The 27,136-nt window shown below is 34.8% G+C and overlaps 1 protein-coding gene across 6 annotated transcripts in view; it reads left to right on the top strand.

The window, feature by feature from the left end:
- The window catches only part of LOC144448923 (autism susceptibility gene 2 protein homolog), a 145,390-nt gene that overhangs the window by 65,211 nt on the left and 53,043 nt on the right, over positions 1-27,136 (top strand). For all 6 annotated transcript variants that reach the window (XM_078139292.1, XM_078139293.1, XM_078139296.1 and 3 more), the window contains 2 exons: positions 4,239-4,334; positions 7,671-7,706. In XM_078139292.1, the coding sequence (XP_077995418.1) occupies positions 4,239-4,334; positions 7,671-7,706 (132 nt within the window). The remainder of the gene's footprint in view (positions 1-4,238; positions 4,335-7,670; positions 7,707-27,136) is intronic.

Genomic DNA, 27,136 nt, shown 5'->3' with positions numbered 1-27,136 from the left:
TACCAGCGTGCATCCGATTCAAGGATTTCACCATGGACAATAGCATAGGGATATCACTGAGCAGCTGAAATTGTGTTGGTATGTGTATTATACCCTGTAATGACAGGATCGTGCTTTGTACCAAGGAGAATGTACCTTGTTTGATTGTCAACGCAAATCTTGACCTTTTTTTATGTGCTTAGGAATGGCTTGAGAATGGAGTAAACATTGTTCAGTTATTTTTCATCCCCACCAGGGTTTACTGACAAAATGTTTGCTAAATACATTGTCACTTAATACTGAGCCCAGTGAACAGCATTAGTGTTAGCAGTCATAGATTGACTGATAACTAATTGAATGGATATTTGTAGTATTTGAATTTAATTGATGCATGGCAAAACTCAAATGAAAGTAAACAGGGTAAGAGTCGTCCCAGTAAAACCTGAAGTTTCTTGAAGTGGACATGATATCAGGCTTATTATATTATATTAATTAAAAGTTATTAAAATGACAATTTAATCAGATGAGATTTGTTTGAAAACAAATAATGATTACTCAAAATGATAGTAAGCAATGTTTGTCAGGACTATTGCTAAACTCAAGCTGATTAAAATCCAATGAGTGGACAGCTATTTATTTACTGTTAGCATCATAGTACTTTTGTTTTTTGCTTCTAATATTGTATATAATATTATATTACTAATTCAGTGTAAGAGGAAAGTCATAAACTGAAGGAAAAGCTCTCAATACTGAGAAGTAGAGCTGTATTTACACAAAATAGACAAGTTATGGTACGGAGTGGTCGAATTCTATCATTCCACCATGTCACTCCTCAACGCGCATCACATCCGGGTAAAGTTCTTCTTCGAGTTCGAATTCTATCACTTGAATTTCAGTTAGTCGTCTGAAAATTGTATTCAAGCGTGAAACTCTGAGTAACTGCTCTGTACCATAACTTGTGTATTTTGTGTAATATTACATTATATGTTGATGTTTAGGTCTTGGTCACACTCCCTTCCCATTCAAGGAACAACAAAATTGCACACAATGAAAAAATAACAGAAGTAAATAAAGAAACAGAGCCATATTCACTTTATCAGTTTTTAATCAGATTGCCACTTTATATATAACTGTATTAGGATAACTTGCCTTATCATATTATTAGAAAAAGGGTGAATAATTTTCAATCATATCGTTGCAATGATATATTTTCAAATTCATTGTAAGTATATCATGATTGATAAGTAGATATGGTGTATATAAATGTAAAAATCAACAATCTTATTTTGGTATGAATTTGAATACTAATGTAGTTGATGTGTTGGTTGATAGATAAGTGTATACATGTAATTAAATGTGAGACAGACTAGCATTTAGACATCAATTGATAACAACTATATCCCTTAAGGATTACTGATAATGTACTGACTGATTAGATAACGTTCATCAAAATTCCATCATGGTGGAAAAACATCTCAATTTGGGGCAAGTTGACATGCTTGTACTTATGTTCTGTACAACTAGCTATTTAATTTAAATATGGCCTACCTTTGTTCCATTTTTGTTCTTTGTTATTCAAAGAAATAAAAAATTAGTGTGTTTTATCTTTGTAATATCAGAGTGTATGAAATTGTTATGCCATGCTGCAACTTGGGACAATAGCAGGGTTGTCATTGTTGTTGTCGTTGTGGCTCCCCAATCGCTTGTTTTGAGTAGTCAGTTCTGTCCTACAGCTTCATGAAAACAATGGAAAATAATGAATAGTGAGGTGTTCTTTTTATGCAAATACTCTACAAGTACAATTCCGTCATCAGTTTCTTGCGTAAAATATGGTGGTGATGTTGTGACGCATAATTTTGATCAGCCATTTTGTATTTGGGTTTTGGATTTTGTTGTTGTGCAGATTTCAAAACTATTAGAGTTGTACATTATTCTTTCGGTTCCAACGTTTGTTGTTTCTTGATCTTATGGTGTTGTGTGTGTCTTTTTAAATAGAAAAATCCTGAATTATTCGTAGTTAATGTTAGGTAAATAGAAATTAGGAAACTAGAATGATGTAAAATTAGGACAATCAATATTGCAGTTATTTGTGGACAAAGTAGAAAATAGTTTGTCAAGTGAGCGGTCAGTGCATTCTTGGTTTAGTCAGTTGAAGTTCACTCATAAAATTCTACTGAAACTCAGCTCTTGGTTGTTTCGAGGATTTTCAAAAATTTAGTCAAGTCCCTATTGTACAATTTTTAGTTAGAGACCAGGTTGGCCTCCAGACTAAAAATTCGGCATCACTTTGGCCCCCCACAGCACAGAAGTGAACATCCTTAATTGTTAAAAAATGCTTCATTGCAATTAGCTCTACAGATAACCCAAACATGTTGATGATTTAAATGATCTAATGAGGGCTAATTATTTCAAGATGAGAAATTTTACTTCAGCACAGTGTGTAGTACACACATTACTATGCTTTGAATCTTTTAGGGCCAAGCTGGTCACCGTGGTAATAAACAGAGCTATTTATACTATATTGGGGCATTAGATAGCTTATCAGTTATTGGTCAGTCTTTATGTGGAAGGATTTCCAAGATATAAAGATCTGAACAAACTGTGTAATGGGTATAATAACATAAATTTGTTAATTCAGACATTTGAAATGAGAAGCTTGTTAGGAGCACTCAAGAGTTGCTATGTATGTTATCAGTCTTCTATATAATGGCTATGTATTTACTGTGTAAAGGGTAGTTTGATAAGAGTTGCTGGATAACACTTGTCGACAGCATCCTTTCATACCATGAACGTAATGTTGAAGTCCCACTTAGCTGTATGTAGTAGGAAATACTGGGAGGTGTTATTTATAGGTTTGTTTGCCAGGCCAACTCATATACTAACACATACATACCATATACTTGAATTGTTTATGACATAAAAGTCTTGAAATTTGAACAAAAATATTTCAAAGCCATCATAACGATCCTTGCATTCTGACTTAGCTATATTGTATATGGGATGAGGCAAGACAAGTAATTCAAATTTTGAATTTAGAAAAAAAGTAATGGTTCTCGCTTCATATCATAGAACCATGAGAGATTTTCTGTATACAAATGTATATGTATTGTACACTGACAGTAAGGATGAGGAGAATGCTTTAATATGTATTGCTACAAAATACAAAAAAAAAAATGTAATACCATTTTCAGGTGTGTTTCCATGTAAATCAGTTCTAGATATTAATCTACAGTTTGATTTTATACAGAAATTCAGTTGTGCAAGCAGGTGATTTCTTTTGACAAGGACATGTACATGAAAACAAAGTAAATTCAAGTGTAAGCTCATGGTGGCGCTAGTGTTATTAACTTTGCTGAATACACCATGCGACAATACAACAAGAGTGCTTAAAATAGACAGAAATGTGTGAATTCTTTCACAAGTCAAGAATGCTCTAATTCTTTCCCAATTGAACTCTGGATTAATATAACGGTTCAAATGTATCCTCTAAATCCTACTTAACTTAAGCCTTCCGAATTATAGACAAATGCTCGTAAACGTAAGAACATTACAGTGAAGTTTGAGTTATCTGATGTTATTTGCACACGTATCATGCTTTGCGTGTGGCACAATTCATTCATGTGAAGTGTGCATCATGTGAAAACATTGGCTAAAGTTGATGACAAAACCTCTTTGTTTGTGTGTTGTCCTGTGTCATGAAAATAAAGTATAAAAGTTCAAAGCAGTAAAATTGTATTAAAAAAAACAACCCATCCATTCACTAGATTAGTAATGTGTTGTCAAAGTTTATGCTGTTGTGAGTTTTTCCATTCTTACCATGTCAGCGTTAATAAAACTCACTCCATGGAATCCAGTCATTGATAACAAAGAATGCATGCCCATTCTCACTACGATGTAAACAGAGTAAATGCTTGAATCGGAGGCATTCCACTGGTCTTTCAGCTAGTGACCCTCGACATAAATTTAAAAAGAGGACCCTACTGATATGTGTTTGAACTACAAAGAGACTCTGAAAGCCTCTCCTGATAACAAAAATTCCACCGCTGCTCCAATCCTAAGCTGAGCAAAATGAACAGAAGATGTACTTGTTTCTCATCATTGTCTTTTGTTCCCATTGTCTCCACTTAAGCAGATTTGTGTACGTGAGTCACAAAAAGTGTGTGCAAAGTCAGTTTGTTTTCAAAAGTGTAATAATAATTTGAATAAACGCCGGATCTTGAAGCTTCACCTAAGTGTTGAAGTATTTCTTTCTCTTGCAGATAAGATCTCCTCATAGTAAATGTACAAGTGATGAAAATACCAGACCTGAAGAAACCAACGGACTCACAAGCAGTTCAAGAGATCGTCTGAGTGATGTAAGTGTTTCTCAATATTTCGCCTCCTTCTTCTTCTTTGTTATTACAGCTTCTGTGACATAACTTTTAACGTTTTCTTGACATGAAACACGTTGAACATCCAAGTGTATGTAGCCCCTTTATGTAATATGTCGAACTGTGTATACACACTTGTGTGTCGGTTTTCGTTCAAAATTTGGAAGTACATTGGAACTTGTGTTCAAGAAATCCTAACTAGATGAATTGTCAACTACATTATCATGTACAGTATCCCACCTCCAATGTATGCTGTGTCCTGTGATATGTAAGATGTGTTTTATTTAAATTCAGGGTAGTAATTTATTTTAACCTATCAAACGGAATGATAGAAAATATATATGTATGTGTCCGATCTTCAATATTGCTGGTTTAGTTCTTTGCAAACACGGCTGGACATACTTTTGTTTACATAGACATCAAACAGCTCCGACATGTATCTGAAGTAGGGGTAAGATGGTATTCTTAAGTTGTGTAAACGCAGTTTGAAGATGGGCTGGTCTACCAGAAGTTTGTTTAGCGATAATAATATATGGATTTGTAATATGTTGTTAAATAAGAAGTACTAAGTACGTGACTGCATCACAAAGGAAAGTAATGGCCCTATAATGGAGTGTGTATTGTAGTAATTTGAAGAAAAAAACTCCACATGCCTGACCAACATTAGAATAGGCTAGTATGATGGCAAAGCTTGTTCCTGTGGTAATAAGTTGATTGGAGGGCTGTATTCTTTACTAGTACAAGTCCCACATGTGCATATAGCTAGATGATCTTTAGGGGTTACTGTAATTTCATTATCTGTAAGTAAGTTGATGTCTGTACTCCAGCCAAGTAAACTTTCACATAGGTTATGTGTCCTTGTTTGGTAGTAGTGTAGTGTAGTGTAGTGTAGTGTAGTGTAGTGTAGTGTAGTGTAGTGTAGTGTAGTGTAGTGTAGTGTAGTGTAGTGTAGTGTAGTGTAGTGTAGTGTAGTGTAGTGTAGTGTAGTGTCGTGTCGTGTTGTGCAGTGTTGTGTCATGTCATGTCATGTCATATATCAAAACATCACAAATGTAATATAAACTTGTCGTAATACAACAACACAATGCAATGTACTGGAAGTAAATTTCAACCCACATTTTGATGGGGGAGGGAGGGGGGGGGGGGTTAATATGTTTGGCTGAAAATATCATCAGACTGGCAGTGACAACCATCATAATAGCAGTCAAACTTTTTATGCTTTATATTTCTGACATACAATTCAATGTTATTTATTCAGTGTTTTCCTAAGGTTTAGGAACTTGGTTAAAAATCTGGTCATATTTCTCACATATTTCTGTACCATGTACTATTTTGGTAGAGAAAGTGTCTACATCTGGGAACTCAGTTAGCTTTTACACACTTATGTTACATTACTTATGTTACCACCATTAATAAAACCAGTTGTCTATAAAAACTGTAAATTGGGACTAACAATTGATGAAATGATAGTTGAAATGTCCATCTTGTTTCTGTTTGAAAAACATTGTTATTCCTAATTTTTATGAGGATAGTAAACGATAAAATAAAGAAAGCATGTGGAACTTGAATACTAATAATAATCCAATAGATTAAAATGCTGTGGTCATAAAAATATTGTTCGTGTATTCCTCATAGTGCTCATAAAAATATGGTTGTAACTTGTATAAAGGAGGAATTATTGAATAGTGAAATGTAATGTTGTGGGAGCATCTAAGATGTATTTCAAATGACGCCCTCAATATATTTCCAAGTGTCATGTGATTTATTTTGATTTCACAGAGATTTCCCATCGTTATTGTTGTCTTCGAAATATGCAACATCATCGTAGCAATCAAATATAGACATCTTTGTATTTTCCCTTGAAGATGCCCCTCTGTTGAGCTCTATTTGCCAAGAGGAAGGATTTTCTCTTTCACTAGTCACTCTCCGCTTTATAGTCGAGCCGATTTCAGTGACAATAATTTAAAAATTAATAGGTCTTTTGAGCAAGATAGATTACATTAGCGTTTCTATTGTACAGCCAAAGCCAGTAAGATTGGCCTGTATTAAATGTGTAAATATTTCATGCTGCCATCCAACGTATTGACAGCTTAACAAAAGAGGATTTGTGATTTTTCCTTGAGGTTGAGAACAGACGTAACAAAAACGGCACAGCAAGAGCAAATGCAAAAAATGACAGGATATCAATAGGTGGCAGTGTATAATGGATTGCATATAAAGGAAACTATGTCTACCTTCAATACCTGTTATGATTTTGTGACAAAATTTATTAACTGATGGGTCCCGAATTGATTATTTGAAATGGTTGCCATGGTAATGGATGTCTGTACTGTGTCATGTAAATGAAAGCTAAATAGCAAGTATTATGTAAACAGTAATCTCCCATGAATCTCGTTTCCTGCTCTGACTCAATAAAACGATAGAAAAATGGCTCTGATTAAAGTCATTGTGTGGCTTATATTGATTTCCAATGAAGAATGTAAATATCGCTAATATCTGGATATTACTGCGCTTTATTAACAATTACCATGAGAAAGGGTTATCTTTTAAAGCTAATGTCGTCCAAGATAGTTGACAAATTATCCAGTTACCACCTAACAATGGGTGTTTGAAAAGAGTAATATCCCCTCAAATCAATCCAAGCTCTCGATTCGTCAGAATAGTAATAAAAATCCCGGCTTAAGCAGGCTGGCAAAGTGATGAAGTAATGCACGTTATAATGAATTTGGAGACATAGAAAAGCAGCATGTCAGAAATAATGAGTGTTTTATATTCGACTGTTTTTTGATGTTTTGTGGATGATTAAAAGTTAATGAAGCCATAAAGTGTCTTCCTTATCATGTTTCTTTGTTTATTGATGGCGGAAAAATTTGGCGGATGATATGATAGGTATGGTAATTAGGCAGTTTTGTTCCGCGGCTTTTTCCAGGTCATATCATTACTGCTGAAAATAATTGCTACATGAAATATGCATGGGAGGAGCAAACTGGCTTTTGCTATCTTCTACATTTGACGTGTGTATGTGTGTGTGTGCGCGCTCTCTTTCTCTTTCTGTCTCATTCTCTTCATTGTACTGAGATCACGGCGTGTGGTTTGAACATTGCCTCATCCGGTAACATCGATCATTTGTGCGTGCAGAAAGTGACCTTTTTTTGATTTCTATACGTGATAAAGTAACGGCAATCCTATGAAGGTACAAAGACTGATATGTCAAGTATTGATGTTTTATGATTGGCACTACGAGTATCGTATGTCAGACCTGTATTCAGTTTCACTGACAGCTTATCACAATCGGTTTTTTCTCTCTTCCTTTTCTCCTAGGCAAGCTCTCATTCCAGTTCAGGCAAAGGATATATCGTAAGTAGAAAAGCGAATTCATCACTAATGTACAATTTCATGCTGATTCAATTTCATAAGGAAACTTAATACATCTCTTTTGTTCCCTTGTATGATATATTTATACAGATCGCTCAAATGTAAGAATTGCTAAATTACGACGTCGTCCATTTGTCAGAGTCGGCCTTTGTTTTTCCCCCCACCTGTTTCCTCCCAGTTTGACGATTTTGGCAGCACCAATGTAAACCATTTGTAACAATTGCTGAGGCTTTAATATATCTTAACCTGACAATTTGTTAGTGAATGATAAGACCTTTCACCAGCTGTCAACAACAGTTTCAGACTTCAATCAGCCACAGTTGACTCTATACTTAGTGTGTGTATGACCTTACTCTCCTGCCATTTTCACATACACTTCCAATTGTATATGCCATGTGTTGAACAAATCTAGCATGCTATCGTGAAAAGCAATGTTGGTTGCACTTCCGGACCTTGCCAGAGGTATGCTTATATCAATACTTAGCTCAAAGCTATTCATAGTGTACTCCGTTTTCCTCTCTCCCTGATTTTTGACATTCATAAAAGTCTTAGTGCAATTGTATTTTTTTTTGCAACTTCACAGAGTTCAATTCTTAGATATCTCTATTAAAATTTTGTTTAATCTTTTCATTTTTTGTGTGGTAAGTATATAATATTTTATGTTTAGATATTTTTTTTTTGTAATTTAGTGCAACTGATGTATTAAATTACCTATTTTTTAGTATAACAGGTAAATTTCATTTTCATTGAAAAATTATACATGTTTTTATTTGCGCCGTGCATGAAAATAAATTGAACTTTTACAATTTCTAAAGTAGTTTTGATCATTATTATTGTCTGCTCTATCATAATTTATATGTTTTATTTAGTGTATTGGTGTTAGTGTATGTGTATCTGTATGTGTATGTGTATGTGTATCTGTATGTGTATCTGTATCTGTATCTGTATCTGTATCTGTATCTGTATCCATGACATAAAATCACTAGTAATGGTTTCCACGTACAGAAGGTTAAAAAGTTTACATTTCTCTGATTATAGTTAGTTGATATTATTTCAGAAGTTCTAGGCATTCAAACTTGTGTTTAATAACTACCTGTATTTCATTTTGTTTTTTGTTTGTGTTTTCCAGTCAGTAAGGTTAACTAGCAAAAATTGTGACATCTTTTGTCATATATACATGGTGATTTGTCATTACAGAGACATCAAAAACTGAAATATTTGATGACATTTTTTGTGTGATTATGATGTATCTGTCTAGAAGAGCTGTATGCAGAGATTACTGCTACTTTGAATATGTATGTGTAAGGTGTCAGTTGTAACAAAGATTTCTATGGAATGCTAAGATGTGTTAATGATACTGTACTATTTGATGTTGTAATTCCATGCATAGGTCTCAGCTTGTATGTGTCAATACTAGTTAGACAATATTGTATACTTTTTTGTAGGAGACTGTGTGTGTGTGTGTGTGTGTGTGTGTGTGTGTCTCTCTCTTTCTCCCCCCCCCCCTCTCTCTCTCTCTCTCTCTCTCTCTCTCTCTCTCTCTCTCTCTCTCTCTCTCTCTCTCTCTCTCTCTCTCTCCCTCCTTCCAGCCTTGTTTATCTCTCTCCCTGTCTCTGCCTAGCTATCACTATGTGTCCCTCTACCTGTCCATCCACCTGTCCGTTCCTGTCTCTGCCTATCTCTACATTTCCCTCTCTCTGTCCATCCACCTGTCTGTTCCTTTCTCTGCCTATCTCTACATGTCCCTCTACATGTCCCTCCACCTGTCTGTTCCTGTCTCTGCCTATCTCTACATGTCCCTCTACCTGTCCATCCACCTGTCTGTTCCTGTCTCTGCCTATCTCTACATGTCCCTCTACCTGTCCATCCACCTGTCTGTTCCTGTCTCTGCCTATCTCTACATGTCCCTCTACCTGTCCATCCACCTGCCTGTTCCTGTCTCTGCCTATCTCTACATGTCCCTCTACCTGTCCATCCACCTGTCTGTTCCTGCCTTGGACTGTCTCTATATATCCCTCTACCTGTCCATCCACCTGTCTGTTCCTGTCTCTGCCTATCTCTACATGTCCCTCTACCTGTCCATCCACCTGTCTGTTCCTGTCTTTGACTGTCTCTATATGTCCTTCTACACATTCGTCCAACTGTGTGTCTTTCCAGTCTGTACATGTATTCATCTGCATCCTTTGAATCTGTATTAGTAACTTAATTAACTTAATTTAAATGTATTGTCTTATCACAAAAATGCTAATTGATTGCTATTCACCTGAGATCTGTCTTTTAATACATTTATAAACAATGCATACATTATGTTTAATTACATGTATAATTCTTGAGGAAATTCACTTGATGAGGGAGGTAACTATAGCAACGATTAATGACTTAAACTTAAAGTACAGGGGTCATGCACGGCACATGTACTGTTGCACATATGTTTTGGAGCATTTACAGACAAGAGTTTAACACTATAAAAATTCAAAAAGTTTGGTGGTTTTTTAAGCATCATAATCTCAAAGTATATCTTGGTTTGATCTGTTCTCTTGTACTGATGTGTTTCTCTTTCTGTCCCTTGTTGCTCAGTTAAGCTGTGGTAAAATGCAGCAGTCATCCAAAGTCGTTTGTACACACACTAGAGAGTCCCACACACTATAGAGTCCTACAAAAAAAATATTTGAATTCAATTGTAGTGTCAAACTATAGTTTGTTAGCACCCCAAAATACAGGCAACAATAGAAGACAGGCAGTGTACGACACCTGCACTTTAATAAAGCAAAACAAGTCAAATTGAACAGATGTGAAAGAGAAGAAAATATCGACAGTCGTCAGACATTATTAACAAAAAATTGATTGTATTACATGACTGTATATTTCTTCCAATGTTTTCACTGTAAAAGTCTAGAAGGCACAGATGGTGTTTACTGTACTGCAAACTTGTACATGTGTGCTTGTAGAAAGTGTTTGATACATTGATGATGGGGTGTATTGAGAGGCTAGAATGGTATCCTATAACTGTCTTGTATGTATTGACAGTGTTATCGACCACAAAGGTGCCACTTATATCCATATATGTATGATTCTTGTCAGGATTTTTTTAATCGAAATTCTCACAATTCTCTGTGCACTACATCTACTGTATAGGTATGTATTTTGGCCTTAAACTTGTTTCAGATTATTTAACTGAACTGATTTTTTGTGTCAAAATAATTTGATGTGAAAAAGAATCACTTTCACTTAGTGAGTTCTTTGTAATTAGGTGTAGTAAAGGCAGATTTATATAGTGTCAATCTGTACATTAAGTTACAAATAATGTGGCTATAAGTACTGTTCAGTGAAAATATACATAAAATGGAACAAAGTGGAATTATTTATTTTAATCATAGGACGGGAGGCAGGCAACGCACTGAACAGTTTTGTTGAAGAAACTAAAAACTAAATTAATCCTAAATGTAGGAAATTCAATCTCGTTTGTTTTATAGATATTTTAATTATTGACTCAGTCGATCAATCTCTGTCATTCAAGGAATAATGAAAGTTAATTGAAAACAATCATTTTAAAAACTATATATCCATATTGTGTTTTTCATATTGTATGGAAATCAGAAACCCTAACAGTACATTATTGCTAGTATTAAAGATTGAGGGAATCAAATGAATTATATATACTCCCATCTATCTATGTCATATATGTAAACCTCAAATTACAACAGGTAACACTGAAGTAAAGCACTTTCTCTATATGCTTCATTCATTTATAAATTACAGCAGCCATATCAAGTGTAAAAGTATACTTTTTCAATTGGTTTATTTACAAGCCTAGCATGTGGCCTTTCTAATGTGGTCAATTAATGAAACAGTGTACTTTTAGTTTTACACTATGCTTTACTTTGGTGTTATGGGTTTTATATGATATGGATGCTATAAACAATTGTGGTATATACAGAAAACGCTTTACTTTGGTGTTATGGGTTGTACATAGTTATGTGATAATTCTGTTCCAATGTTTGTTACATTTTGTAGTTTGAAAATTGGGCTTGGGAAGAAAAAAGTTATTTGAGGTAGGGAGGGACAGACAGACAGACAGACAGACAGACAGACAGACAGACAGACAGACAGACAGACAGACAGAGGTAGTTACTGACAGACACTGACAGTGGTAGATACAGACAGAAAAATGTTATTATCAACTGTAATTAATTTGCAGGGGCGGGGGTTCTATTTGTTGTATATTTTGTATATATACCAGATGTAATAATATGTAATTAAGCCAACCTTAATATAAATGGAAGGTAGTGGAGATGATGGAAAATTCTTGATAAATTATGCTTTTATAAAGCCAACATATGTAACAGATTGTAGCAGTTTTTATAAACAGAAAAATAATATGGATGGTAGCTTTTATGTACACTGATAGTTACTGTATCAGGTTTCATAGATTATTTGCTACAGACATGTTGGTATGGTATTTCACATTTGATTGGAGCAACATTTGGCTGAATTTCACCCCAAATCATCTGCAATGAATTTGTTGAAGGGAGATTTATTTATTGTGTATGTGGAGATGTGATTTTGAATGATGCGTACCATAGATTTCTGCAATGTTTCATCAACACGTACAATGTACAAGAAATGTAATTTCACCAAAATATGCAGTGATTTTGTGGAAAGGAGTTTTACTTTTCATCAGATGAGCTGAAAATATTTTGATTTTGAATAACAAGTATTGTAGATGTCAATAAGTATTGTTAACATGTACAATTTACAAGAAGTCTCATTTTATCCAAAATCTACAATGACTTTGTGAAAGAGATGTCGTTAGATTTGTTCAAATTTCTAGATTAACAAATGACATATATATGTTTACAAAGTATCGTCAATACTTATGTTGATATCAAGCTTAGGCCAGAACAAATTTTAAAAAGCTGTTAACTGGCAATCTAACACATCACATTGGGTAGGTAGGTAGGTAGGTCAATTTTTTTTTACAATGCTTGACAAGGATGTAAAAACAAGCTGTATATAATGATGGCAAAACATTTCAAGTTGAGTTTATATAGCACTTATTCAGTCATTTTGATTTTTATCTCTTGCAATTTGTCTGTATGGCAATCAATTTCCACCAATTCTACACTTAGGAAATGTACACAATTTATGGTTAAACACATTTTGCAGCTCCTCTTACCTTCTCCTCTTCCCCTCTCCTCTCAAAAATGTTAAAACCTGCCAAATGAAACTCCAGAATTATTTTATCCAGTCCTTCTGTCACCTGCACTACAGTGGAGATATACAATTATATGGTACAATGATGCATTAAAATAACAGTGATAACCAACTACAATAACAGTCCAAACAAACAAGATTACTTTACAAAAGATGTGAATTTCACATGCATAAGGAGATGTCTCATAATGAGCTCTAAACTCTACAGGGAGGTACTTAGGCAGCCACCTTTCATCTTGTTTTGGGAGAAAAACAATTATCACCATGATTGCTATTGATTGGATGATTGGAAGGAGACACCTACAAAGATGAAAACTTTTTTGAAAATAAGACAATGTAGGAGGCCATTTAGAGGCATAAAATATCAAACCATAGACATAATTTAAAGTTTTACATGTTTGAATATGGTATTAAAATACCAGAATTGAAACAATTATACCATGCAGTATCTGTTATCTGGCTATGAAGTGTATTTAGTTGTGGCAAAGCTGAAAGATATTTTGCGGATGCACTTGGGAAATTACTTCTCCTAAAGTTTAATTTGGTTCGAAAAAATCACTAATAAAAAGGAAAACGTTTCAAGACTTTCAGACTATCAGACTTTTGATGACCCAATGACTGCTTAGCCCCCTTCCCATGGTCATAAACTTTTGTCATTCCTTTTAGTGCACGTTGGATATGCAACAGTTTAGTTTAATCTCAATTCACCCGTGTATGGATCATCAAAGCCAAGTAAACCACTGTAGAAGATATTACCGGTATATCATTTGGAATTGGCACAAATGTATATTGTTACATGTGTTATTCAGAATATATAAAGATATCCCCTTAATTTTGAAACAAAGTGTGCATTTTACTAGCATGCGAAGCCCACATGGGGATATATTGCCCTTCACCAAAAATAGAAGAAGAAAAAACAGAAGAACTGAAATGCTAAAAATTGGGTAGGTCAGGCCCGTTGATCAGCTTTTTAATTTTTTTCTGGCCTTGTTTCTGAAAATAAATTAGTTTTCTGGCCTAGATAAAAATATTATTGGAACACGAATAATTAAATAGATACCCATCAACGATTTTTAAATAAAGAAATCAAGGATAGGGAACAATGATGGATGATTTTCAAAGACTTTGGTAATGCCCCATTAAATACATAAAAAACCAGATGTCAGTGGAATTAATTCATTGTTATTTTTGGGAATGGGGTAGCCATATTGTATATGTCGCATCTGTGTGTCGCTTTTGTTGTCAGACAGGCGGAATATTTATTGCTTATGTATTTTAAGTCTCCACCATCAGATGTAGCGTTCTATTTGTGAATCTCATCCAGGCAGATCATATACCCTTTTATGAAAGAGGGTGTGTGAAATAATGGCCAGATTTTGATGTTTACTCAGAGTTTAATTTACTCCATATATAAATGTAGTGGTGTGTGAAACGCTATCAAATGACGCCAATTGTGCTTGAGTCTATTTGCTGCCAATGTAGATTGCTGCATCAACAAAGGAAATGAAAGTAATTCAAAATTTAATATATCGATGATGTAAAATAGACCCCTGAATACCGTATTGAAATCTTTCTCTGGCTGACAGCTTTCTGATGATATTAAGGTCAATTCTAAGCAACTCATTGCTATAGCAACTGCACTTCCAGGGTCATCATTTTCGAGAATTTTAACCCATCTTGTTTTTCACTACAAGGGGCTTCATCTTTTTCAGTTTAATTTTTTTTTACCGCCGAGAGGACACAAGTTTTATATCATTGTGATATTTGATAGTCAGTTTTCCAGATAAAAAATTTAGACATAAAAATGTTACAGCTCAATCAAAAGAAAGCAATAATCAATGCATGATTAGCTGTTCCTTTGTTTGTTAGGACACAAAGGTTAGTCCATTTTACCTAGCCATGGTTTCCTTTCGAACAGGGAAAGGAAATTGCACGTAGCCGGGCGTACAAAAGACAATGGTTATCTTAGCCGGAGTGTGATGGATTCCTATTGGACAGCTGATCAAAAGGGAAATCAACCCCTATCAAATATAGAGCCTATGAAATATTGATTATATCAAATTGCAAGCAACAGCAGCTAGTTGACATTTGCAGAGAGACTTTATGAATGCATGAATCGTGCAAAATAGGTGATTCATCACGCGGACGAGGTATTGACAATTTCTAGGGCTTTCATCAGTTACTTTTCATTAGATAGTTCTATTGGTGACTTCATATCGTTGTAATATTCTAAGATGAATTATGACGTTGGATTGACGAAACATGGCCGATTAATCATACTTGGTTAAGACACTGATTGTGGTTTGAATGTATCTTTTTTTCTGAAGAGCCAAACAATTTTTCACTCTGGGATCTACAGAATGTGTGATACTCGTACTGTGCTGTGAAAGGTAATCATCACTTTCTCTCACTGTCTCGATCTCTTGCCAAGATTGTTGTTATTTCAAAAGATAACCGACCCTCTCCCTGGAAACGTGAAAGTAAACCGATAATGTAGCTCGGAGGTATATAGTGAAACCAAGTTAAAAGAACTAATTTGGCTCTGTGGAAATAGCAATTATAAGGTTATGGATTTTGGGACCTTTGATAATGCGATTTCTGCAAAGGTCAGAATTGAGACGGAAAGAATTTGTACTTCTGATGCGATTACAGAGCCAAAATTGTGTTATATCTTCTATGTGAAAGGTCAGAAACAGTGTGATTCTAGTAATATGCAGGTTTGTCAAAAATTCCATGAAAGTCTTGGCAAATTTACACCACTCTGTAGCCCATGAACAATCTCTTGCTATCAATCCTCATAAAAGCAGTCCCTGAATGGTCCAAAAAAACAGATTAAATACAAAGTGCCGCTGTTTTACTCCTGTGTCGAGGCTTTTAGTGCTTTCAAAAAATAACGAGACAAAATACATGCTAGTAAAAGATGATTGTTTATTGTAGGTAATGTAATTTCTTATATCCTATTTTCCGTTATTGGTCAATTTAGGAATCCTCCATGATGAATTGTCAGAGGGATGTTTTTTACTGAGAAGGGGTTGTGATTGAATTTAGCGCTGCACTACTTTGGCTAGGTGAACATTTATATTATAGGTGATATTGTGTGATTCACTTTACTTTGATTTGTAGCACAGATCAGTTGTAATGGTGAGACCGGGTTGTTTTTTTTATGGTACGCTGAATCACACTATTCATTTATTACTATCTGTTGGAATTGGTAAACTATTACTGAAAGTGATGACAGCCCCAAACAAATCAATAGTAACAACACTGAGCTATTAACACCACCAGCAGTTATAACAGTAGGAATACAAAATATATGAAACTTATATTACATTTTTTATTAGCACAACTGAACTGATAAGGTTCAGTCATGCTATAGGCATGGTGCGGTGTCTGTCTGTCTGTCCGTCTGTCTGTCTGTCTGTCTGTCTGTCTCTCTCTGTGTGTGTGTGTGTGTGTGTGTGTACGACTTAAACTTAAAAAACCCAAGATCAATTGTCTGTATTTTGTGGGCACACTACTTGTGGTGCCTAGTTGGCAAACTGTTCAAAGCATAATGATCACATTACAGGTACATGTGTTATTTGGGTATAAAAATGTCACTTTTGGTCAAAAACTTAAACTCATAAAACTACCTAGCAGATTGATGTGAAATATGGTGGCAAATTTCTTATAAGTGTGTAGATTGAGAAATGTTCATGACAAGATGATCTCATCAGTGATATGATATGCAAATTAGGTCTAAAAATGTGTCTTTTTAGTAACCTATAATTTCAAAACTACTGAGTAGATTGGGCTGAACTTTAATGAGGGTGCATTTGGGGTGTATAGATGAAGAAATATTAAGCATATAATGATCTTATCAGCAATGTGCAAATTAGGTGTAAAAATGTGAAGTTTGGTCACAAACTTGTATCTTAAAAAGTATTTTGTCAATGAGACTGAAATTTGGTAAGATGTTTCTATAAGTGTTACGCCGCAGATTTTGTTCAAAATATTTTGACACAATTGGCCCTAGCAACCATGACCATGCCCTTAGCAACAACCAAATGATTGTGTGTATTGCAAAGATAACAACAGGGCTGGATAGGCAACTGGATAATCATTCAGCAAATGAACACCTATACCTACCGGTACAAGTAGCATGGATCAGCATGTGGATAATCATTTTATAAAACTACAGTTGTGCTACTACACCATTGGCATTATTTTTCTATGTAAAATCTGCTCACAATAGTTTAAATAACAATCCATTGCATTTTGTTCAATGCTGTATTTTCACAAAACTGTTTCGTGTAGGTTTTATAAATTACACATTTTATTTTATTCTCTGAGGAAGGCTAAAAGCAAATAATGTTCATGAGAAATGAAATTTTTAATAACAAATTAATATTGTGTCTTTGTTTATATGCATGGTATCAAAGATTTGTATATGAATGTTGACATTTGCATATTATTATTTGCACGTTGTTAGCATATTGAGCATATTGATTTAAATATCTGAATTATTTTTCGGTATTGTATTTGTGTGAATAACTGTAGTCATGTACATGTTATTGATTCAGAAATAACCACAGGAATGATTTTACATCACAATGACTAGTCAATAATCTATGTGAACTTTATGCAAACCTAAAAAGTTGACATCACAATAACTAGTCAATAATCTATGTGAACTTTATGGAAACATAAAAAGTTGACATCACAATAACTAGTCAGTAATCTATGTGAACTTTATGCAAACTAAAAAAGTTGACATTACAATATCTAGTCAATAATCTATGTGAACTTTATGCAAACTAAAAAAGTTGACATCACAATATCTAGTCAATAATCTATGTGAACTTTATGGAAATCTAAAAAGTTGACATCACAATAACTAGTCAATAATCTATGTGAACTTTATGCAAACCTAAAAAAGTTGACATCACAATAACTAGTCAATAATCTATGTGAACTTTATGCAAACCTAAAAAGTTGACATCACAATAACTAGTCAATAATCTATGTGAACTTTATACAAACTAACAAAGTTGACATCACAATAACTAGTCAATAATCTATGTCAACTTTATGGAAATCTAAAAAGTTGACATCACAATAACTAGTCAATAATCTATGTGAACTTTATGCAAACCTAAAAAGTTGACATCACAATAACTAGTCAATAATCTATGTGAACTTTATGCAAACTAAAAAAGTTGACATCACAATATCTAGTCAATAATCTATGTGAACTTTATGGAAATCTAAAAAGTTGACATCACAATAACTAGTCAATAATCTATGTGAACTTTATGCAAACCTAAAAAAGTTGACATCACAATAACTAGTCAATAATCTATGTGAACTTTATGCAAACCTAAAAAGTTGACATCACAATAACTAGTCAATAATCTATGTGAACTTTATGGAAACTAAAAAAGTTGACATCACAATAACTAGTCAATAGTGGACTTAATGCAGTGAAGGATAAAGTACATCTCACCCTACCATTTTCCGATATTGAATGTTTGTGCCTTAGAACATAGCTGTAAGGGTTTCTGTTTGGTATTATCGGATTAAATACAGATTAAGCCGAACTGGTTTATGTTAAGGGGGTTTCTAGATATGCCTGAGGACTTCCTGTATTCAAATCCACCGTGGTGGGATTAAAAAGTTCAAAAAGTTTTTGAGTGCTAAAAACGGAGGTGTTCTCACACATTTCATACGTACATGTCAGGGTTTAATAATTCCAAAGTCAGCTTATGATTAAAAAAAGAAGAAACAAGATATAAGATTTGTAAGCTTTGTAGATTCTTGGTGAAAAGTCTCAAAATTCATCTCAAATGTAGGTGTCGTCACACATTCAGTTTTAGGTTAGTCAGCTTATGAAAAAAGAAGAAAAAGTCAATGCTGTTTTGGCTGTGCTTCGTTAAAAGGTTATACAAATTATGTCTTCAGTTCTAAAAAATGTAGGTGTTCTCATGCATGTATACATGGATTTCAGTGCTAGTCAGATTAATCTTAGTGCTAGTGTATTAAAAAAAAAACACCAACGAGGTCCAAGATGTTTTGGGTGTGTAGACACGTTCATTGATGACTTGACATATACTTCAACTTTGTGTACACATTTAATGAAATACTGAGTCTTTCGTCTGTGCTTAAGAGTCACTTTCTGATTAATTTTGCCACGGGTAAAATTAAACAACAAGGTCGTGATGGATGTGGGTGTACATGTAGTGTGAGATTTTGCGCAGTGCAAGACATACATTGAACAACAAACAGCATGTATATATAGAATAGAAGTGAGAGTTCTGTCACAATGCAAGAAGTGAATGTAACGAAAGATAATGTCCAGGACTTTGATTGTGTTAGTGAATATATGTAAGCTCACCTTGATACGGACACTTAGCTGAAGTCTGATTGGTCAATTATCAGCTCTACTGCCAAGACAAGGTCTTCTTAACCAATGAGGTGATTTGTTGCAACTGATTCTAATGTGTATACACCTTGTGTAGTGCTCTAGGCTAGAAAAGCAATATTTGTAAGTGCAGTTCATAAAAAGACCTGCACAGGGCAGAGCAACTAAACTTCGCTAGCAGTGTCATAGAAAATGCAAGTCTGATGTACATCGTGAAAAGTCACTACTGACTTGCAGGCAGTGACTGTTTTAAAAATCACCTCCAGATACACATGATGAATATGGCTCAGTTACAGGATATAGATAATTAAAATGATAGTTCGAGGGAAGGTTACATGTAAACGTATACTTTGTGTATCAAGTCGCCTCACATCCTTTCACCTTCATCATTTTAAAAATGGATACAGTAGATTTTAAAGATTAAAATATTTCTCTCTTGATTTCATATTAGGTGAGCAGCATAGATATTATATGTGGTGCTGACACATACATGATGTATGCATGTATGATTTGTTGACCAAAACATTCATCAAATTGTCAGTTCATATATTGTAAACTTACTTATTTTGGTACCGGAATATTTTGGCGGAATAGCTATTTAAAAATGTGCCGGGTACAGTTTGATATGATGGAGTGCAAGGGGAAAGCAGACACTATTTATCCAGTCAGCCTGCCATACTCACTGCACCTGTTGTTGACACCATTCATAACAACTGAATATAGAAATATGACAACTGGTATTGGAACTTATTTATGCGGAAGAAGCTTTTGTGCTTATTTAAAAGTAAATCCAGTGCCAAAATATTACAACTACAATAATTATAATGCACATGCAGTTGAAGATTTCTGCATTGAATTTCGATTCGTGCTAGTTGACAATTGTCATATTTCATACACTATTTGAACATCGTTGTCAAGAATTAGCATACACCGATCACAACCATAGTTCATACAGAGTTTTATGACAAGATAAATCATCTACATATATGTGTATATTTTTCTTTTGTAACCATTTCTTTTAGACTCAACAAAAGTCTTTCTCAGTGTTGATGGTCTGTCACATTTAAGCTGGTATATACATTATCATGTAAATATCAGACACCCTAATATTTTTTGACCATTCAAATGTCAAATGACTACGAACAATGCTGTGTCAGTTATGCTGCAGTGCCACTAGCATCATTTATTTTAATGATTAATGGTTTTTTTATTGACCGTTTTTCACCATTGTAATTTCTATATGATATAAATTCATCCTGTGAAAAATGCAGGGTATTTTGTAGTTTGTTAAAAATCGCCGTCATTTGAAATGGCAGGCTGCCAACACCACTTTTGCATTTAGATGAAATAATATTCAAATTAATTCGATATTTAGTAAGATGAACGTATGATGAGTAAAAATTCTCCAATTTTCAAATTATTGCATCTTGATGAATTAAACCATACAGTATGTCATTAGATGTGTTATTAATTTGATGTCAAATAAATTAAATAAAAATTCTCCCTTTTTGAATGAAATGCATGTCTATAAATTGAACTGTACATTAAGTTATTAGTTATATAATAAATTTGATATAAAATGAAATAAGTAAAAAATTCTGACTATTTTTGTGAAATGCATGTTTATGAATGTTGAACTTTACAGGAAGTAGTTAAGTGTTATGAATTTGACATTAATGGGGGTCGTTCCTTTTAGTGGCTGCAAAGTGAAATGGTACAAATCGTAGGTGTTCTGTAATGTGTCTTTTTAGAGCCACCATAATTGATGAGGTGTCTGATTGACAAACCAGCACCCATGAAATACAAATGTATAGTCAGGTAATGATTGCCAAAGCAAACAGTAGGCATATTGATTGCTTATTAGCCCAAGCTGCTTGTGTCGACAAAATCAGGAAGGAGATTTGTAGAGAGCTGAGCAGTTCACTGGCATCAACTTATTACTGAGTATTAAAGACAGTGCAGGTGCACTAAAGGGAAAAAAAACACTGTAAAAATTTGTAGAACAGTAATTGTTTCATGCCAGAGTGAACTAACTGAATACTTGTGTGCTGCAGCACATGTAACCTTTTAAATCACAAACCTTATAGTTCTGGTGTAATGAGAATCAATTATGAGACAATATGTGGAAATTATTGATCATTTTACCTTAAGATAATGACATGATATTGAGAAGATGCCCCAGAGAAATGGACAGTTGTCAAGGCAACGTTCGTTGCCGTGACAACCAGGTAGAGGATGGTTTGATGTGTTTTATGTTTTTACTGTAATTGAGTATATTAAGGTTTAGTGTGGCAGTGAGGGTTGATAGGTCTGTTGATAGCTTTTTAAGTCGGCTTGTTATTGTACTGATTGCTATACAAATCCCTTTAATGGCAATGTAATCAGAGAAGCAATCGTACAGCCTAATGACCTTAAAACAGGTCGTTAGAAAACAGTACAAGTTACAATCCAATTAGACCTCACTAAATGTACGGTGAGATGCAATGTGAGGACTCCCGACAAAGATCAGTGAATTTCTAGCAGCAGATCTCACCATACCTTAATTACTTTAAACTGCTCGAAAAAATATCACGCAGGAATAGAGAAGACAAACTGAGCATGTCCAGAATTTGGTCCTAATTGAAAGACCTTGTCATTCAGGGCTCACTTATTGCTTTTGATTTAAGCTGATACACTGAACAAGGTAATATTTCACCTTTTTTTTCTCTCCGTTCCCCCAGCAGTCTGGCTAGCTTGCTAGCTGTCTGTCTGTCGGGGCTATGTCATCGTCATGGATTGATAAAGTACAGAGAAGTCTTTCTAATAACTTAAACCAACATGTATATATTCTACAATAACCAGCAGCTGTTTTCAAAGGATACATACATTTTTCATAAAGTCGGTGTCACTTCAAAGTAATAGGCACAGCTGTAAGGTTTTTATCGTTAACGAAATCCGTGGGTATGAACAATGTTTTGGGGGTTATTCTTAAAATATCATGCTCAGAGTTATAAAAAAGGTGTTAAAGACAGATTTGTTATCACTTTTTATTATCGCTCACTGAATCCTTGGGTATGAACGATGTTCTTGGTTTATTCTTAAAATATCACGATCATACATGCACTTATAAATAGGAAATAAAGATAGATTTTCTATCTATTTTGTTAGTACACTATTTCTCATCACTGAAACTTGAAAGAGGAAAAGTGAATTCAAAAATGTTTGCCAAATTGTAGTCTACTCTAAGATTAAAAAAGTAAACCAAACAGAAAAGTTTTGAGTTATTTTTAGAACAAGTATTGTTTGTACTTTTAGCTCCTACTTTGCTGTCAGTTTTTACCTGTCAGTACTTGGATTATAGGTATTTGGGTGTTTTGTTGGTAAGCTTGATAGCTGTAATGAGCTGTGAAGTGAGTAACATACTGCTGTGATCAAATACATTGATGTGATCCAACTGAGCTGTGCTGGCTAGTGAAACAAATCTGCCGATCCATTAGTAGTACTTGCTATTTGCATGAACTGCGGTGTGGTGGTCATGATTTCATTTGAGATTGGGTTGAGAGAAAATTATAACAGTGGAAAACATCATCAAGAAATTTGAGAAAATGAGTGCATAGATTTATTGGACTCGTAAATTTTCATTGTAAATTATAGCCGCTAATACCACATGCCTGTTTCAAATGAAGTTAAAAGTATAACCATCTCAGAAGGAAGTATAAAACGATCGCTATCTGTACACAAAGACATTATTCTATGTGTTGAAATACTAGTCTGTTGTCTTCTCATAAAAATAATTCCTTTCCTTGGGTTGAAAAAATGTGGGGTATATTTGGACAATCTGATCTGCTGCCCTGTGTGCGATAGAAATATTTGAACTTTGTGGCAGGTTCGTGATTTGTTAGTTTATGTATGCTCACCCTCTCTACTTGATCGGATTATTAAGTTACATTGTATAATAATGATAGCCATCAGAGCCAATCGTACTAATATTGGAGTTGTGTCGGGGTTAATAGGCCAACATTCTGCAACAAGAGTTTATAGGATGGAGGAGAAATTATCAAAATGTGGCTGTCATCACTGTCCTTTACCCCTACCCTCATAAGGTGGCAGTGGCCTTAGCCCTTACCCACATCATAGTGTGGCAGCCATCACTGTCCTTTGCCCCTACCATCATCATAGTGTGGTAGTAATCACTGTCCTTTACCCCTACCCTCATCATAGTGTGGTAGTCATCACTGTCCTGTGCCCCTACCCTCATCATAGTGTGGTAGTAATCACTGTCCTTTACCCCTATCCTCATCATAGTGTGGCAGTCATCACTGTCCTTTGCCCCTACCCTCATCATAGTGTGGTAGTCATCACTGTCCTTTACCCTTACCCTCATCATAGTGTGGCAGCCATCACTGTCCTTTGCCCCTACCCTCATCAGTGTGGCAGCCATCACTGTCCTTTGCTCCTACCCTCATCATAGTGTGGCAGCCATCACTGTCCTTTACCCCTACCCTCATCATAGTGTGGCAGCCATCACTGTCCTTTACCCCTACCCTCATCATAGTGTGGCAGTAATCACTGTCCTTTACCCCTACCCTCATCATAGTGTGGCAACCATCACTGTCCTTTGCCCCTACCCTCATCATAGTGTGGCAGCCATCACTGTCCTTTGCCCCTACCCAGCTCATAGTGTGGCAGCCATCACTATCCCTTACCCCTACCCTCATCATAGTGTGGCAGTCATCACTGTCCTTTGCCCATACCCTCATCATAGTGTGGCAGCCATCACTGTCCTTTGCCCCTACCCTCATCATAGTGTGGCAGTCATCACTGTCCTTTACCCCCTACCCTCATCATAGTGTGGCAGCCATCACTGTCGTTTACCCCCTACCCTGCTCATAATAAGATTGATACTGTTATGATTCAAGACTTTGCATGATCTGCCAAGATATTTGTAAGAACTGTCATCATTTTTCAGATGAACACGTTTCCATTTAATATATTAGCTGCAAGACTTCACATGATCTGCCAAGAGATTTAAAAGAATTGTCATCATCTTTCACATAAATCTGTCTCTTTATTTCCAATATGAGATACGAGTATGACAAAGTGGTCATCTAAAGTATCTGTACAGTGTTTTCGCAAAGGTTTGGGAACCCTGGCAACAAAGAAGGAGTGGGGATCTGGAAAATTTTTCATAGATTTCTATATTCTGTATCCTAATTCTGGTAGGGAACCTTGGCAAAATACCTAAGGAAGTAAAACATATTGTACCAATTTACCTTCTCATCAAAAACATTAATATGTTAAAGTTTAAACTAAGCTAACACATTGTACAAAGAAAGATTTTGAATCACTTGGAAATCATCACAGGAAAATTTACTGCAGTCAAAAAAAATAAATTCAACATTCTGCTAAAGTGTGTGAACCAATATAACAATGGGAAACATGCAGAGATTTCTGTATTTTTATTGTACCGAAATTTTGGTTTAGGGGGAACCACATCAAAACAAAGCTAGGAAGACAGTTCGATTTAAATGTCTTCAACCTTTCTGTGCAAAAACTCTCATACACTTTCATTTTTTGTGCAAAATTAAATTATCATTAGTTAGTCATAATTCATTAATATGAACCACACTTACTGTCCATAAACTGGATAGCGCCACCAAGAGACCAAAATCCTTCACATGTAAACTTTCAATTGCCAAATCAGCAATTTGGGATTGATGAAAACAAATTACTGGCATCCAGGGAGACCATAGTAAATACTGATTGTAATCTCTCCAAATCACCCAAGTGGGTTCACTGTTTAGGGATCTACCCCTGGTAAGTGTAACTCATAGTAGATCACAGGAATGTGTAACAATGTAGAGATCTTGTTTTCATTATCTAGTATTAGTAAGAGCGATTCCTTTTATCAGTGCTTCTAAGATTTTTGACCAATGGTAGCCCGTCTACTGGCGCTAGATCTGTGTCAGTCCAAAAGATCGAGCGCAAGCTTTTTAGGAGTCACAGATTCATCAGTACAGTAATGCCTAATGGTAACTGAAATGGGATAAAGCTGGTAAAACATGCATTCGTTACTGTACTGTATACAAGTATTGCAATTTTGGAGGCAAAATTCTGATAGAATAACTAGATTTTACCAAATTGAAGTACTAGTATATAGTTCAGTCATGTTTTTTTTACTAATTTAGGTTTTTATAATCTTGGTCCTGATGGATTATATTTTTAATAGCTTGCGCAGTGGCCACATAGCCATTCAATGACTAGTATGCATGCGTGTCCTATATACTCCGCGATGTTTTTTTGGTGGTTTTACCCAAGGATGCATTGCAGCGCAATGAATATGCATACGCATTAGGCGCATTCTCCACACGAAGCGTGCTATCTACAACATCATCACGAGGCAGTCATTCACAAATGAATGTACCCTGTGCAAGCTTATTATGGTTTTACCTAGTTATGATATTATACCTAACATCTAAACAGCTTGTATTTGTTTTCATAATTCATTTGTATGATTATAGCGTAAAGTGGTTTTTGGATAGCAAAGACATCTACCTGAGTTCCCAATCATTTTACAAATGTACTAGTGAGTTCCTTGACAACATTACGGTAAAACTAAGGAGATTGTATTGGAAATTTTATCTGTTTTATGTGATTTCCCCGTTTCTGTTAGTGGGTTTCTGAAACCTTGGCAAAAACACTAAGTGTGCACATTTTTTTTTCATCACTAGATTTCACTGATAGAGTATGACACAGACAGTATTCAGAAGGAACATCATTAGTTATCTTGGACTAGTATATCTTAATTGAGTATTAGGTCAAATTTAACTATTTGAAATAAGGACATTTTGCTATATATAATTCTGTATCATGTTTTTTTAAATTAAAAAAAAGTACTAGTAGATAGCATTTCTTTATTTCCGTCTGACATCAAATTGACAGGAAAGTTAATATGATAATCTATTGTAAAAAGTCAGAAAAGTTAAAAATTATGGGGAAGGTGTACAATTAATTGTGATATAGAGTTTTATCTAACACTTTATATGAAATATAAGTAAAAAAAACACAAATAAAAAGTAAAAATATTCTTACTATTATACCATGCATAAGCCAAGTTATTGTCAGTGAACTAAAAATATGGATTATATACCCTGGTTGTTCTATATTACGGCAACCCGTAAAAAACACAAGAGTTCGAAGGGGTTTTGTCACTGCTCATCTCGTGACTCGTAGTGACAAGGCCCCTTAGGTCACTCATAATTGCCTTTGCTGAAAGAAGAAAAATATCTGGGAATAATATCAAAAAGTAATGATTCTGCAAATACAAGCATTTCTACAAGTATATAAAATTAATAATGAGAGAGATTATTTTATTGCTCAGTGTCTCCACTTACTTAGATGGTCATAGACAGTAAAACTAATAAAATCAACTAACCAAGTTATCTTGATCAAAGTGTACCTGTTAGGACCTTGTAGCTTGAATAGTTTGTGTTATACCTTCTAAACACAGACCTGTGAGCATTGTCAGATAAAATCTGATTGGAAATATATGTATGACATTTCAGGATTTTTTTTCAGCTCAATATTATCAATCTGCTGTATAAATAGTTTTTTTGCTCGTTGTTTTCAGCTCGTATCGTTATTGCATATCTCTGGCAAAGGTCAACATAATGTTTGATGCCCTGACCATTACTGCTGCCTCATGTACTAGTATAACATAAATATAACCTGCTGACTAATTTGTTTGTACTTCCAATTCCAACTATTTATTTTTATACATCAGGCTATGTCTTTAGGTTGCCTTGTACAATTGCCCTGG

This window comes from Glandiceps talaboti, chromosome 18, assembly GCF_964340395.1.
Source record: "Glandiceps talaboti chromosome 18, keGlaTala1.1, whole genome shotgun sequence".
Lineage (NCBI taxonomy): Eukaryota > Metazoa > Hemichordata > Enteropneusta > Spengelidae > Glandiceps > Glandiceps talaboti.
This window is presented reverse-complemented; position numbering and strand designations above follow the sequence as displayed.